General features: G+C 43.6%; 1 protein-coding gene across 1 annotated transcript in view; it reads left to right on the forward strand.

Annotated features, from left to right (window-relative positions):
* LOC138290008 (NACHT, LRR and PYD domains-containing protein 12-like) overlaps positions 1 to 12,848 on the forward strand; it is a 436,570-nt gene that overhangs the window by 395,676 nt on the left and 28,046 nt on the right. The window contains exon 5 of the mRNA XM_069230213.1: positions 10,095 to 10,178. Within this exon, the coding sequence (XP_069086314.1) occupies positions 10,095 to 10,178 (84 nt within the window). The remainder of the gene's footprint in view (positions 1 to 10,094; positions 10,179 to 12,848) is intronic.

Consider the following 12,848-nt stretch of genomic DNA (forward strand, 5'->3'; position numbering starts at 1 on the left):
AAAAAAACAGTGTAAATAGCAAAGAGGGGTTCAGGGGTAGTTGTTCTCTCCCCACCCCTGAGAACAGCAGTTTTTAAAGAAGTGAACCTCCACCTAGTAACTGCACATAGAAAGAAAAGGAGGTGAAATGACGAATGATAAATGCAAAGCTTGTAGAAAATCCAGCAGAGACAACCTGTTTTAGAACTTTTAGGCAAACAAAAACATTCTTTGAATTGGCATTTAACACATAGTAAATTCCATTTGTCTTGAAAAAAATGATTCAACAATTTGAATTATATGGTTTCTCTGAACTGTAATTTTAGAAATTTGTCTGTCTTTGAAGTCCTATAGAACTAAAGATTAATCCATACCTTCAAAAGGCACTAGAGGACTAGAGACAAATGAATCAAGCTGCATTGTTTCGATTAGTTGTTCTTAATTTTACCATTTTTCATACTGCAGTTTAGTGTTTCACCTGTGAGCCAAGTGGATTGGCTTGATTTTCTATTTCAGTGTATGACTATCAATGAAGTTACTGCTCAGAAGAAGGTAAGGTTACTTGTAATCCTAGTTCTCCATCAAAGGAATCTTCATTGACGTCATAATAAACCCACCTTCCTTTCCGGCAGCATTTTTATGATCATAAGAAGTAGAAAGTGAGGATCCCTCAGTCCCCCTCAAAAAGAACTGAGATTTGTGCCTATAATAAAATGTAAACCAATTAAAAGACATACTAAATATTCAAATCAGTACTAATCTCATTGGTACTATGATAGAGCAGCTAATAGAAAGAGCCCTTTGCATACAACTTTGATCCTGCATTGAACATAATGTGCTACTTTCTGACATCTAAGTAGTACTCCACCTGAGGAGGAGAACAGAATGATTGCTGGTTGCAGCATGGAATGTCATCAACACTACAGATAGCTTGAATGGAGAAGTAGCCCTCCTGTTTTTATAGCTTTCTTTTGCTTTTGACATGGTTCATCCACCCCACTCTACATCGGAGACTGTAATCAGCAGAGATTCGGGGCCTGGTCCTGAAGTGGATGCACTCTTTGCTGACTGACAAATCCCTCATTCTCTCACTCTATTGCTCTCTGACCCTTTTCTGCCAGTTGCCAGAGTCCTTCAACGATCCATCTTTTCCCCCTACTCTTTACTATATTGTCAGACCTCTAATTGACCTGATGTTTTTCTAGCTTAGCTGCTATAACTGTACTGAAAATGCATAAATTACCTTGCCATTTGTTGATGTCTCCCAGCCTTAGACCTTTCAATGCATAAAATTTTGCTCAAACTAGATACATCAAGAACTGAGATACTAGCATATGAGAAAGGCAGAACCTACCACCCATCCACCAACTGTCCAAAAGAGCTTGCCCCATCTGTTAACTCATAATGACAAGTGAGGTATCTAGCTCTATTAATGGATTCCCACCTCTCGTTGAGTGAACCAAGTTACTAAAGAATGCTATTACGTAATGAGATTCATACATTGAATCTTTCCTTATTTGTGATTCCTCCAAACAGGTCCATGCTACTGCTGAAGCATTTTCTTCCTTCTCAGGAATCGATGCCCTTCGAGGTCAATGGATCTTTGGACCCAGTATAGGGTGTGGTAGAACCACAAACACAATTTCTACATAAGACCAATTAAGTCACACACCATGGCCAATGTGGCCATGGAAGGAAAAGTCCAGTCAGGAATAAATTCAGGGGATTTATTACAAACCCAAACTTAACGTCATGTAGAAAATTCACAAGGCCAAGTTATATTGATACAGAATCACCAAAGGTTACCCAAGGCAACTAAATAAGTTCAGTTGAACTAAGATTAATAACGTTAAGGCCCAAATTTAAGAAGGCCTAGCACCACATTAGCAAAATAAATTTCAGGCTAATGTGGTGTTATGCCCGCAAAATCACCGCGCCATATTGACAAAGTTGCGAAATGCATGCATTGAACCACTTTGCGAGCCTTTGCGCCACATTATGTATGCACCATACATAATGTATGCAAAGGAGGCCCGCAAAAACGGTGCAATGTAATCTACAAGATTTCATTGTGCCATTTTTGGTGTAATTATTAACACCTGATGAAAGCAGGCGTTACAAGGGCGCACCCATTGGAATCAATGGGCCTCCTTGCACTATGCTCCACAAGCGTCAAAATCATTAACAGGAATATTTGTGATACAGAAATCAAACATTGCTCAGGTTTAGCAAGCACCAGCCAATTCAAATCAACAGAGTTACAAAGTTTGCTGGGCACAGGGTAACCTTGCACTTGGCCAAATCAGGGAAAGGCATGTGCAGGGCAGGACACATGCGGACAAAAGAAGAAAGGAATAAAAAGGCAAAAAGAATTTGGAAAAAGGTCATCTCTGGCAAAAAGCTACTAACTATGGTAGGCAATGGCTAGGTCTTCGTTGAGGGATGAGAACAAAGGGCCAGATGTACGACCCCGTGTTTTGCGACTTGCAATTTGAGACTCATTCGCGATTTGCAAATTGCGAGCCGCAAAACCTTATGCACAACAGTGTACATTACACTGTTTGCGATTCGCAATGCGGTCACAAATGACCTACCTCATGAATAATCATGAGGTAAGTTGCAATTTGCGACCCCATTTGGAATGGCTGCACTCACAGGGATGGTGGCCTGCTAGAGACAGCAGACCACCATGTCTGTGACTGCTTTTAAATAAAGCAGTTTATTTTGTAGATGCAGCCCGTTTTCCTTAAAGAAAAATGAGATGCATTTCAAAAACAAAAATGAAAAGTTTTCTTTTAAATTTTTCAGAGCAAGCAGTGGGACCACTGCCTGCTCTGAAAAAATATTTTTGCTGCAGTTTGAAACTGGTGCTAACTGCGATTGTTTTGTGACCGGATTCACGGTCACAAAACAATGCTACATCACGCTGCGACTCACAATTAGGAAGTGAACACCCCTACCTAATTGCGACTCGCATACCTATTTTGCGATTCGGTAAATAGATTACTGAATCATAAAGTAGGGTCTCTACATACCAAAATGTTTTTTTCTTGTCGCAAATGGTTCGATTCTGCGGATCAGGCCGTTTGCAACAGGAAAAACGGTACGTACATGTGCCCTAAAATCTCTAAATCTCAATAAAGCATCTCGAGGGCTGAAGGCAGAGAGGAAGATACCTCTCCAAGGGGTGCAACATGCAGGGGTACAGGAATAGAGGCTCAGTTCTCATCCTCAGGAATCTGGAGGGATCTCTGACCATCTGACCAAAGACCAACTGTTCATCGGCATATTAAAGTTCATATAGAATTCTGATTCGTCAAAGGTAAGGTTGAAGGGGCATCATCCAATAGAAATCGATCACATGACTCCAAACTGCAACAGTTCAATATTTTCCCAGGTCTATCATGAGAACATCTTCCATCCATGTAGCTTCACATGGTTTTGAAACAATTGTATATAATATCAGTCCATAGTTCTGGATGTTTCACATACAAGGACATTGTTGCCATTCTCCCTATGTCTAAACAATGGGAATCTATTACCAAAGCTAGCCCTCTCATGGTAACAAACTCTGAAAGAAAGCCCTTGTTAAAGACATGAATCAGCATTCTCTGCACAGTCACAAAATACAGGCTTAGCAAGCCTCACTTAGGCTAACTCAAGTAAATTAATGTAACGCATTAATATATCAAATAAAACACTTTTTATTATGCAAACTATATTTTCTACAGTAATACTTCTTCATTGGGATTTAGATTTAATGCATTTGTCAGTATAACGTGGAACTACATTTCTCTATTTTTGCACACATATTTAAACCATTAATCTTTACAAATTCAATATTGTTTCAATACATTTTATTAGTCTAGTGTCTGAAAAACATCATCATATCAGTTTAATCCATCAAACATTTCATTTAATGCAAACACCACCTATGTCGAACTCCACAATATAAATGAATGCACATTAAAAATGACTTGTCAGTGCAGCTTCTACATTCAAACCATTAGCACTTTGATATACTTAAGGAATAAACTGTCACTTATAGATGACTTTTGTGACATTAGGGACATCACTAAAATCTTGACTACATCACTACAATCAGTATAGTTGTTTCCTGCGTGGACTATGCCAGCTCAATTTACTAAGGAAAACATAACAAAGTGATTAAGAAGTTACAAATAATCCAAAACGCAGCAGCAAAACAACATCTCAAGCTCACTGTCGGGTTATGCATCTTGACTGAGTCTCGACACTGGCTCCTTGTAGTTAGAAATTCCTCCTATAAACGATGTGAATATCTCCCTATGTCATGCCCGGCTCAAGACCGTGCTTCTCTCAACAAAAGAGACCATATCTATGATCAGGTTAGGCCATTTCAGTCCAGGCTGTCTCATCTACTATGAGCCCCTGCTTTCAACAGATTTTGTACCAGTGGAAACTCCATCTCAATTCAAATGAAAAATATATGACTCTTCCCACCAGAAATAATAAGAGTAATATGCAATCACCCAGGACCCTGATGCAAGTCTAAGAGCTCCACAATACACTCAGAAGTATGACGCACCATATAAATGTAGTAATAAAAAATACAGCACACTTTTACAGCATAAACACACAGTACTTCCCAAAAGCAGCAAGCCTATATACAGAGACACCAGCAACATACAGTCTGCATCACTAGCAGTGATGCACAATATCACCTTTACCTGCAGTGACACCCAACAAACCCATCAATAATGACACAGAGCAAACCCTGCAGCAGTAACACTCAATAAATTGTATCATCTTGTAACACACACCGGTGACACACAGTACATATTCTAGCAGTTAATAACAATAAACTCTACCAGCAAAGACACACTATACACCCTGTCAACAGAGGTGGGCTACAATCTTTGTTGACCAATCCACAGCCTACCAGAAGAGACACTTGAAAACCCCACTCCTGCATAACTGGCATAAAATAAATACATCTATAAGTACAGCCTAATTTGTTGTTGTCAGTCTGTGCACACACTTTAGGAAAGTTACAAATGTTGACTGGGCTGGAGAGCTGGACAGTTGCCGGGCTGGAGAGAGCATGCACAGGCTCCCAGACTGCCTGGGAGTGCCCTGGCTGGGTGCTCCCAGCCAATCCTGACGCTGCTCTGAGCAGCGTCAGGATTGCTGCAGGGCAGGCTGGGAGCCTGTGCCTGCAGCGACGAAGTAGAGGAGGCAGAGGAGCAGAGCGGTGTCATGCAGGTACGTGGGTTTAAAAAAAATGAATGTAATGATTATTCCCCCAATCCGTGCGCCATCCCGCCCCTTCCACGCCCCGCGAGCCGCTACTGATTATATGTCAGCCTGAGTGTTGGGAAATCTGAAGCTCACACCCCTCAACCTTACTGAACAAGCTCCGCCCATGTACAAACTATGAGTAATAATGGCCGGTTAGCCAGCCCTCCGACGTCCTGGCGCTAAATTGTGACAGTGGGAAGTACATTTCCTAAGCAACACTGATAGTACGAGCAAAATTATTTGCTCTTTAGCTGTGTAGATTTTGAGCGCTGATATTTTGGAATTGCATTATACCAATTTAGACTAATTTTAGAAATCTAATTTTTCATTTGAATTTTTGTCTATCCTTGTTTACAACCAATATTTATAATAGTAATTTCCTGTATTTAAATGATTCTATTCCAATCTGTGCATGGACAGTTTTAGTTCTAGTTTTATGGAAGACTTAATTTCATCATGGCTTCGAAAAAGAGAGAGAGTGTGACAGAGAGGAAGGGAGGGAGAAGTTGATCTCCATGTTAATCCCTCCCTCAATAAACCTTTAAGTATTTTCATGGTTTTGGATTGCTTGCATTGACTGTCCATCAAGGCAATGGCATTTTCTGGATGGTTAATTTGTCCCACTTGTGTTTACATTAGGTTTTGATTTATTAGACTGTAGATTTTAAATGAATTGTAGTTTATAGTTCAGTGTCAGTGTGTTTTTTCTTTGAAGTGTTTACAGACAATTACATTTTCATTATTGATTTATGCCTTTTTTGTATGGGAAGTATGTAATTTTTGTCAGGTTGTGTAATTCACAGTTTTAATCACTGATTACGCTTGTGGCTTCGTTTCTTTTATTTTGCTGTCATGATAACATGATGTTGGATGTACATCTTTTTTTCACAGGTAAAAGACCAGTGTGCAAATTGGGGCCCATAGATATACTTTTTTTGCGCCGCATTTGCGTCATTTTCTTTACCGCAAAAGTGGCGCAAACTCACAAAATACGTTTATATTTTGTAAATATGCGCCGCTTTTCCGTCAAAAAATGACACAAATGTAGTGCAAAAAAAGTATAAATACGGGCCTGGGTTTCTTACAGATACAATGAAAGAACTGGTCCATATCATATGTCATTATTTGGCCTAGTGTGACTTTTAAGTTCATTATTCACAAAACAAACGTCATCTTCTGACTCATTTTGGTAAAACCCTTCTTTGAAGGTACATCTTACCTCTCCTAATGCAGGTTGTTTTGGATATTTGGGTGTGGTCTTTGTATAACTCAAAGCTTGGCTAAAGGCAACTAAGCATTACACAGGGTCAAAGACTGAGCCAGTGAGTGATCGAAGGAGAAGCTGGGTTCTGAGAGTGGATGGGGACTGTTACTTGGTGGCGAGACAGTGCTCTGTAAAGAGGTGTTTCTTCGGCTCGTTCCTAAATTGGGGCAGAGTAGGGACAGATCAAGGCCCGTATTTATACTTTTTGACGCTAAACTGCGCTAACGCAGTTTAGCGTCAAAAAATTTTGCGCCGGCTAACGCCATTCTGAAGCGCCATGCGGGCGCCGTATTTATTGAATGGCGTTAGCCGGCGCAAGCAGACCGGCGCTGCCTGGTGTGCGTGGAAAAAAACCACGTACACCAGGCAGCGCCGGGTTCGGGAAAAATGGCGTTAGGGCGTCTTAAAATGGCGCAAGTCAGGTTGACGCTAAAAAATCGTCTTAACCCGATTTGCGCCATTTTAAACGACACCCAGACGCCATTTACATGACTCCTGTCTTAGTAAAGACAGGAGTCATGCCCCCTTGCCCAATGGCCAGGCCCAGGGGACTTATGTCCCCTGGGCATGGTCATTGGGCATAGTGGCATGTAGGGGGGCACAAATAAGGACCCCCTATGCCACCCAAAAAAACAAAAAAAAAAAATGTATACTTACCTGAACTTACCTGAATGTCCCTGGGATGGGTCCCTCCATCCTTGGGTGTCCTCCTGGGGTGGGCAAAGGTGGCAGGGGGGGTCCCTGGGGGCAGGGGAGGGCACCTGTGGGCTCATTTTGAGCCCACAGGCCCCTTAACGCCTACCCTGACCCAGGTGTTAAAAAGTGGCGCAAATGCGGGGTTTTTTGACCCGACCACTCCCGGGCGTGATTTTTGCCCGGGAGTATAAATACGACGCATTTGCGTCGCCGTCATTTTTTTAGACGGGAACGCCTTCCTTGCATCTCATTAACGCAAGGAAGGCGTTCACGCAAAAAAATGACGCTATTTGCCCATACTTTGGCGCTAGACGCGTCTAACGCCAAAGTATAAATATGGCGTTAGTTTTGCGCCGAATTTGCGTCGAAAAAAACGACGCTAATTCGGCGCAAACGGAGTATAAATATGCCCCCAAATGTATACGTGGATGCCTATTTCCCTTTTTTCGTTCAGAGCCCTGATTCCGTATTAGTGTATTGAAGCCCTAGATGTTGCCTCGTTGTTGGATATTTCTGGAAAAGCTGAGACCATCAAAAACAATATCGCCCAACTCTTACCGAACACCTCCCCGAAGAAAATCCATATCTACTGGCGTTGCCAAGGCTGGTTTATATGGTAGTCAATCAATAAATACCTTAAACAGCTACGATAAATATGTGACAGTTTAATGTTGAAATGATTTCAAACTGAAATCTGAGCAAAGCATCTATTTGGCTGAAAATAGCCGACTGCTTTCCCTCCAGCATCTATTTTGTAGTTCGCAAACCGCGTTCGAAAACACATTTTGTGGTTATGGAATGTAAGGATGTGCATACATCAACAGCATAATGGAGCAACACTCACAGAGGTGAAAATGCCTTTTCTCCCTTGTAAAAAAAGGACATTTGTTTGTCCATTCTGCTAGGTGAACGTTAGGTTTGTGAATCAATGCAGAACTTGTATTCGTGCCTGCCTCACTTTGGATATCATTATTACTGCAACTTGTACCCATAAATTAACCCTGCATGCGGTATTGAAATGTACATTGGCCAGGGCTAAGCTCCATGCTATGCCCAGGATTACTATAAACTGCTGTTAATATGCTGTTACTTACTGGTATTGTGCACCAACCACAAGAAATCTTAGAACTGCAGAATCTTCGTGAACACCCCCGAAGGGAGGCTGAACATAGAGCGCATCTGAAGGCCTCATTCTTAGGCCCATATTTATACTTTTTGACGCACAACTGCGCCAACGCAGTTGTGCGTCAAAAATTGTACCGCCGGCTAACGCCATTCCAAAGCGCCATGCGGGCGCCTTATTTATTGAATGACATTAGCCAGCGCTGCGGACTGGTGTGCGTAAAAAAAAATGACTCACACTAGGCAGCGCCGGCGTAGGGGATAATGGAGGTTGGGCATCAAAAAATGGGGCAAGTCAGGTCTGAGGCAAAATTCAGGCCTCAACCCAATTTGCGCCATTTTTTTTGACGCCCAACCTCCATTGACATGACTCCTGTCTTAGCAAAGACAGGAGTCATGCCCCCTTGCCCAATGGCCATGCCAGGGGACTTATGTCCCCTGGGCATGGTCATTGGGCATAGTGGCATGTAGGGGGTCCCAAATCAGGCCCCCCTATGCCACAAAAAAAAAACGAACAAAATACTTACCCCAACTTACCTCAACTTCCCTGGGATGGGTCCCTCCATCCTTGGGTGTCCTCCTGGGGTGGGCAAGGGTGGCAGGGGGTGTCCCTGGGGGCATGGGAGGGCACCTCTGGGCTCCTTCTGAGCCCACAGGTCCCTTAACGCCTGCCCTGACCCAGGCGTTAAAAAACGGCGCCCATCAGGCTGGGCGCCGTTTTTTAAGGCCTGCCCCCTCCTGTGCGTCAAAATGACGTCACAGTATGAATATGGGGCACAGGCCTTAAAGTCATTTTTTGGAAGGGAACGCCTACCTTGCATATAATTAACGCAAGGCTGGTTCCCCCTTCCAAAAAATGACGCACATGGTGGAACTTTGACGCCCGCGGGGTCGGACGTCAAAGTATAAATATGGGGCAGGGTTTGTGCCGATTGTGTGTCAAAAATTTTGACGCACATTCGGCGCAAACAGAGTATAAATATGCCCCCAAGTACCTAGTGAGAATGGCCATAGGCATCACTCGGCCTGTCAAGGCCATTTCTAAAGGTCATGCCCAGTGCCCCGTTAGTACTTCTGGCATTGATACTGGGCACAGTTCTTGAGCAAATGCCATAGTCTGTTTCCAGTATGTTGGTCTCTTTTGACAGGGGGACTAGAGACAACACATGTCTGAGGTTGAAGCATGCACCATGCACCTGACAGTCATGTCTTACAGTTGTGTTCAGGACGTGCTGATGGGATGGGCACCTGGCACAGATAGCGGCCAAAAGCAGCACCCAGTACCAAGACGGTACTGCAGACATGGCTAATGAGCACAAAGCGTGGCTGAAGATAATGCTTTGCGCTTAGTGGTAAGAACCAGAGATTGTTTCTAGCTGGTGGTGCAAGCATGGGCACAGGGTGTAACCCAAAGCCATGTCCTTTGTACATTGCTTGCTGGTTGGTTCCATGTAGGCATGGATTCTGTGTTAGATGGCAGAATGTATTCAGTGGATCATTCATCCATCCCCAGAAGGCACAGGGAGCAGCACATCTCCTTCCAAGTATTGTGCCCAGCGCTCATGCTTGCAGCACCCGTGGGCATGGTCTGTAGAAGTACCCAGCAAGCCCTGGACGCATGGCATGGACCTCTAGCCAGTTGTTCTTCTCCAGTACCATATTGTGAAACCAGGTAGCTGACATAAATATGAAATGACTGCTACTTTTAAAACCTGAGCATTTCAACTGTATTCCTTTATTGTTTCTATTCTAGACTGGGATGGACAAATATCCAGAATGAAGAGTTCCTGGAACTAGGTGCCTCCCTGAAAAGCAACAGCACTTTGCAAGGATTATGGTATTTTATCAAAAATGACCTGCATGTTTTTTCCAAACATTTCTAACCCAATTTCTCATGCTGTCATGTGTTGTGTTGCGTTGGAAGCAGGATTGTAGATACTGTTACAAAACTTACAATAGCTAGATGCTTTGACCTCACAAGGGCACTGTTGCTCTTATGCTTTCCTGGCTGGCTTTGGTCCTTCAATCACTGAGAACCTTCCTTCAGCAACACATTGTGAATCACAACTGCTCTTGGGGCACATTTGTCATCTGCAGGGCCGGCTATAGGGCGGTGCGACTGGTGCAGCCGCACCCGACGCTGACTTTGGTGGGGGTGCTGTGTTGAAAAATAACTTTTTGTTTAAAAGCCTGTGAACTTCTTTGTGCAGAAAGCAGTTTTTCGGCAACAATAAAAATGTCAAGAGAATTGGTGATTAATGTTCCTACTGTGGGAAATCCGATTTTTGTCTAGTGGCAGTTTTGACTCATCATAAAATAGCATGGAGGTTTAATGTGCCTGCTGAAATGAATGTGCACCATACAGATCACAGAACTGAGTGTGAGCGAACTCTGAGTAGCATTATAAAAAGAATTAAACATATGTCAGAGAGATGAGGTGCACTGTTGGAGAGACGTAGTGAGGGAATTCTTGGGTAAGGAGGTCATGATGGGGGAGAGGGCAAAACAAAAGACCGTGGCATCCGGTGCCAAAAGCACAAAAGCCAGTGCTGGTCATTTACATGTCACATCTTCTCTAAGTTGTGATCAGTGACATTCCCAAATCTTGTCCAATTTATGCAGGATCCTCAGGATAAGATTACTGCTTTCAAACCAGCTCTGAACCTTCAAGCTTTGCTACCACAACAACCCTCACTGTAAAACAAGAAAGGGGCATTTGCAAATGGTGGCACGCTAAAGAAAAGGGGATTACCATAATTGTCACTGGAGTGGCCTTAGCAGTCTTCTGCTACCAGATGCTCGGTGCTTATACTAGAGGACTGTTAGACTCTGAGGGCCATATTTATACTTTTTGACGCAAAACTGCACTAACGCAGTTTTGCGTCAAAAAAATTTGCGCCGGCTAACGCCATTCTGAAGCACCATGCGGGCGCCGTATTTATTCAATGACGTTAGCCGGCGTTAGCCGCCGGCGCTGCCTGGTGTGCGTGAAAAAAAATTACGTACACCAGGCAGCGCCGGCGTAGGGGAATATGGAGCTTGGGCACCAAAAAATGGGGCAAGTCAGGATGAGGCAAATTTTTCGCCTCAACCCGATTTGCGCCATTTTTTTCGACTCCCAACCCCCATTGAAATGACTCCTGTCTTAGCAAAGACAGGAGTCATGCCCCCTTGCCCAATGGCTTGTCCCCTGGGCATGGTCATTGGGCATAGTGGCATGTAGGGGGGCACAAATCAGGTCCCCCTATGCCACAAAACAATTTAAAAAAAATACTTACCTGAACTTACCTTAATGTCCCTGGGATGGTTCCCTCCATCCTTGGGTGTCCTCCTGGGGTGGGCAAGGGTGGCAGGGGGTGTCCCTGGGGGCATGGGAGGGCACCTCTGGGCTCCTTCCGAGCCCACAGGTCCCTTAACGCCTGCCTTGTCCAGGCGCTAAAAAACGGCGCAAAAGCGGCTGGACGTCATTTTTTTTGACCTGCCCACTCCCGGGCGTGAATTTTGCCCGGGAGTGTAAATACGGCGCACATGCCTCGGAGACAATTTTTTAGACGGGAACGCCTACCTTGCATATCATTAACGTAAAGTAGGTGTCCACGCTAAAAAATGACGCAAACTCCATGGACTTTGGCGCTAGACGTGTCTAACGCCAAAGTATAAATATGGAGTTAGTTTTGCGTCGGAATTGCGTCAAAAAAAACGACGCAATTCCGGCGCAAACAGAGTATAAATATGCCCCTGAGTGAGGAGGCCTCCTCATATAACCTGTCACCGTGGTTGGCATTGGCTAATCTCTCTTGCCACTTAAGGTTCCCACCACAACCACTATGTATGGTGATATTCCACAGACAATGCCACACTCTGTAACCTAGTTGCTGGCACTTGGGGACACAAATAAGGACATGTCGGAGAAATAGGTCAGGTTTTGGGTTGAGGCGCGTGGTTCAGAATTTCAGCACGTCACATTCGGTTAATGAAAGAAGCAAAGATGTAGAGAAGGCTTGACTCAGAATGTTGTCTTAAAACTCCAGATACACGGATATACTGCTATTGACTGAGAATAGTACAAATATTTACCAGATTCATAGAACATCGAGTAATACGCAACACTTGTGTATAAGTTTGAGAACTTAGATGCTCAAATATATGCTATTTAGACTCATTAAAGGCCCTTTTTTAACTAGCCCCATTCCTTTTCTTAGGAACTTAAGGGCAGATTTAAGGAAAGTGGTGCTGCACCCAGTGAGTGCCACTTTCCTTGAGTCCCTTAGCACCCCCCCACCGCCACCATGTGTGCGCCGTATCTAAGATACAGCGCATCATGGTGCATGTTAGGGGGCAATACCATCAGCATTTTTGAGGCTATTGATGTACTGTTCAGGGTTAGCACCAAAATGTTGGCGCTAATTCTGCAGAGTACATAGGGACCCATTGTAAAAAAATGGCATGCCTCCTTTTAACTCCTGCTCTGTGCAGGCATTAAAAGTTTTGAAAAGAATAATGCAAA

This window comes from Pleurodeles waltl, chromosome 1_1 (genome assembly GCF_031143425.1).
Source record: "Pleurodeles waltl isolate 20211129_DDA chromosome 1_1, aPleWal1.hap1.20221129, whole genome shotgun sequence".
Lineage (NCBI taxonomy): Eukaryota > Metazoa > Chordata > Amphibia > Caudata > Salamandridae > Pleurodeles > Pleurodeles waltl.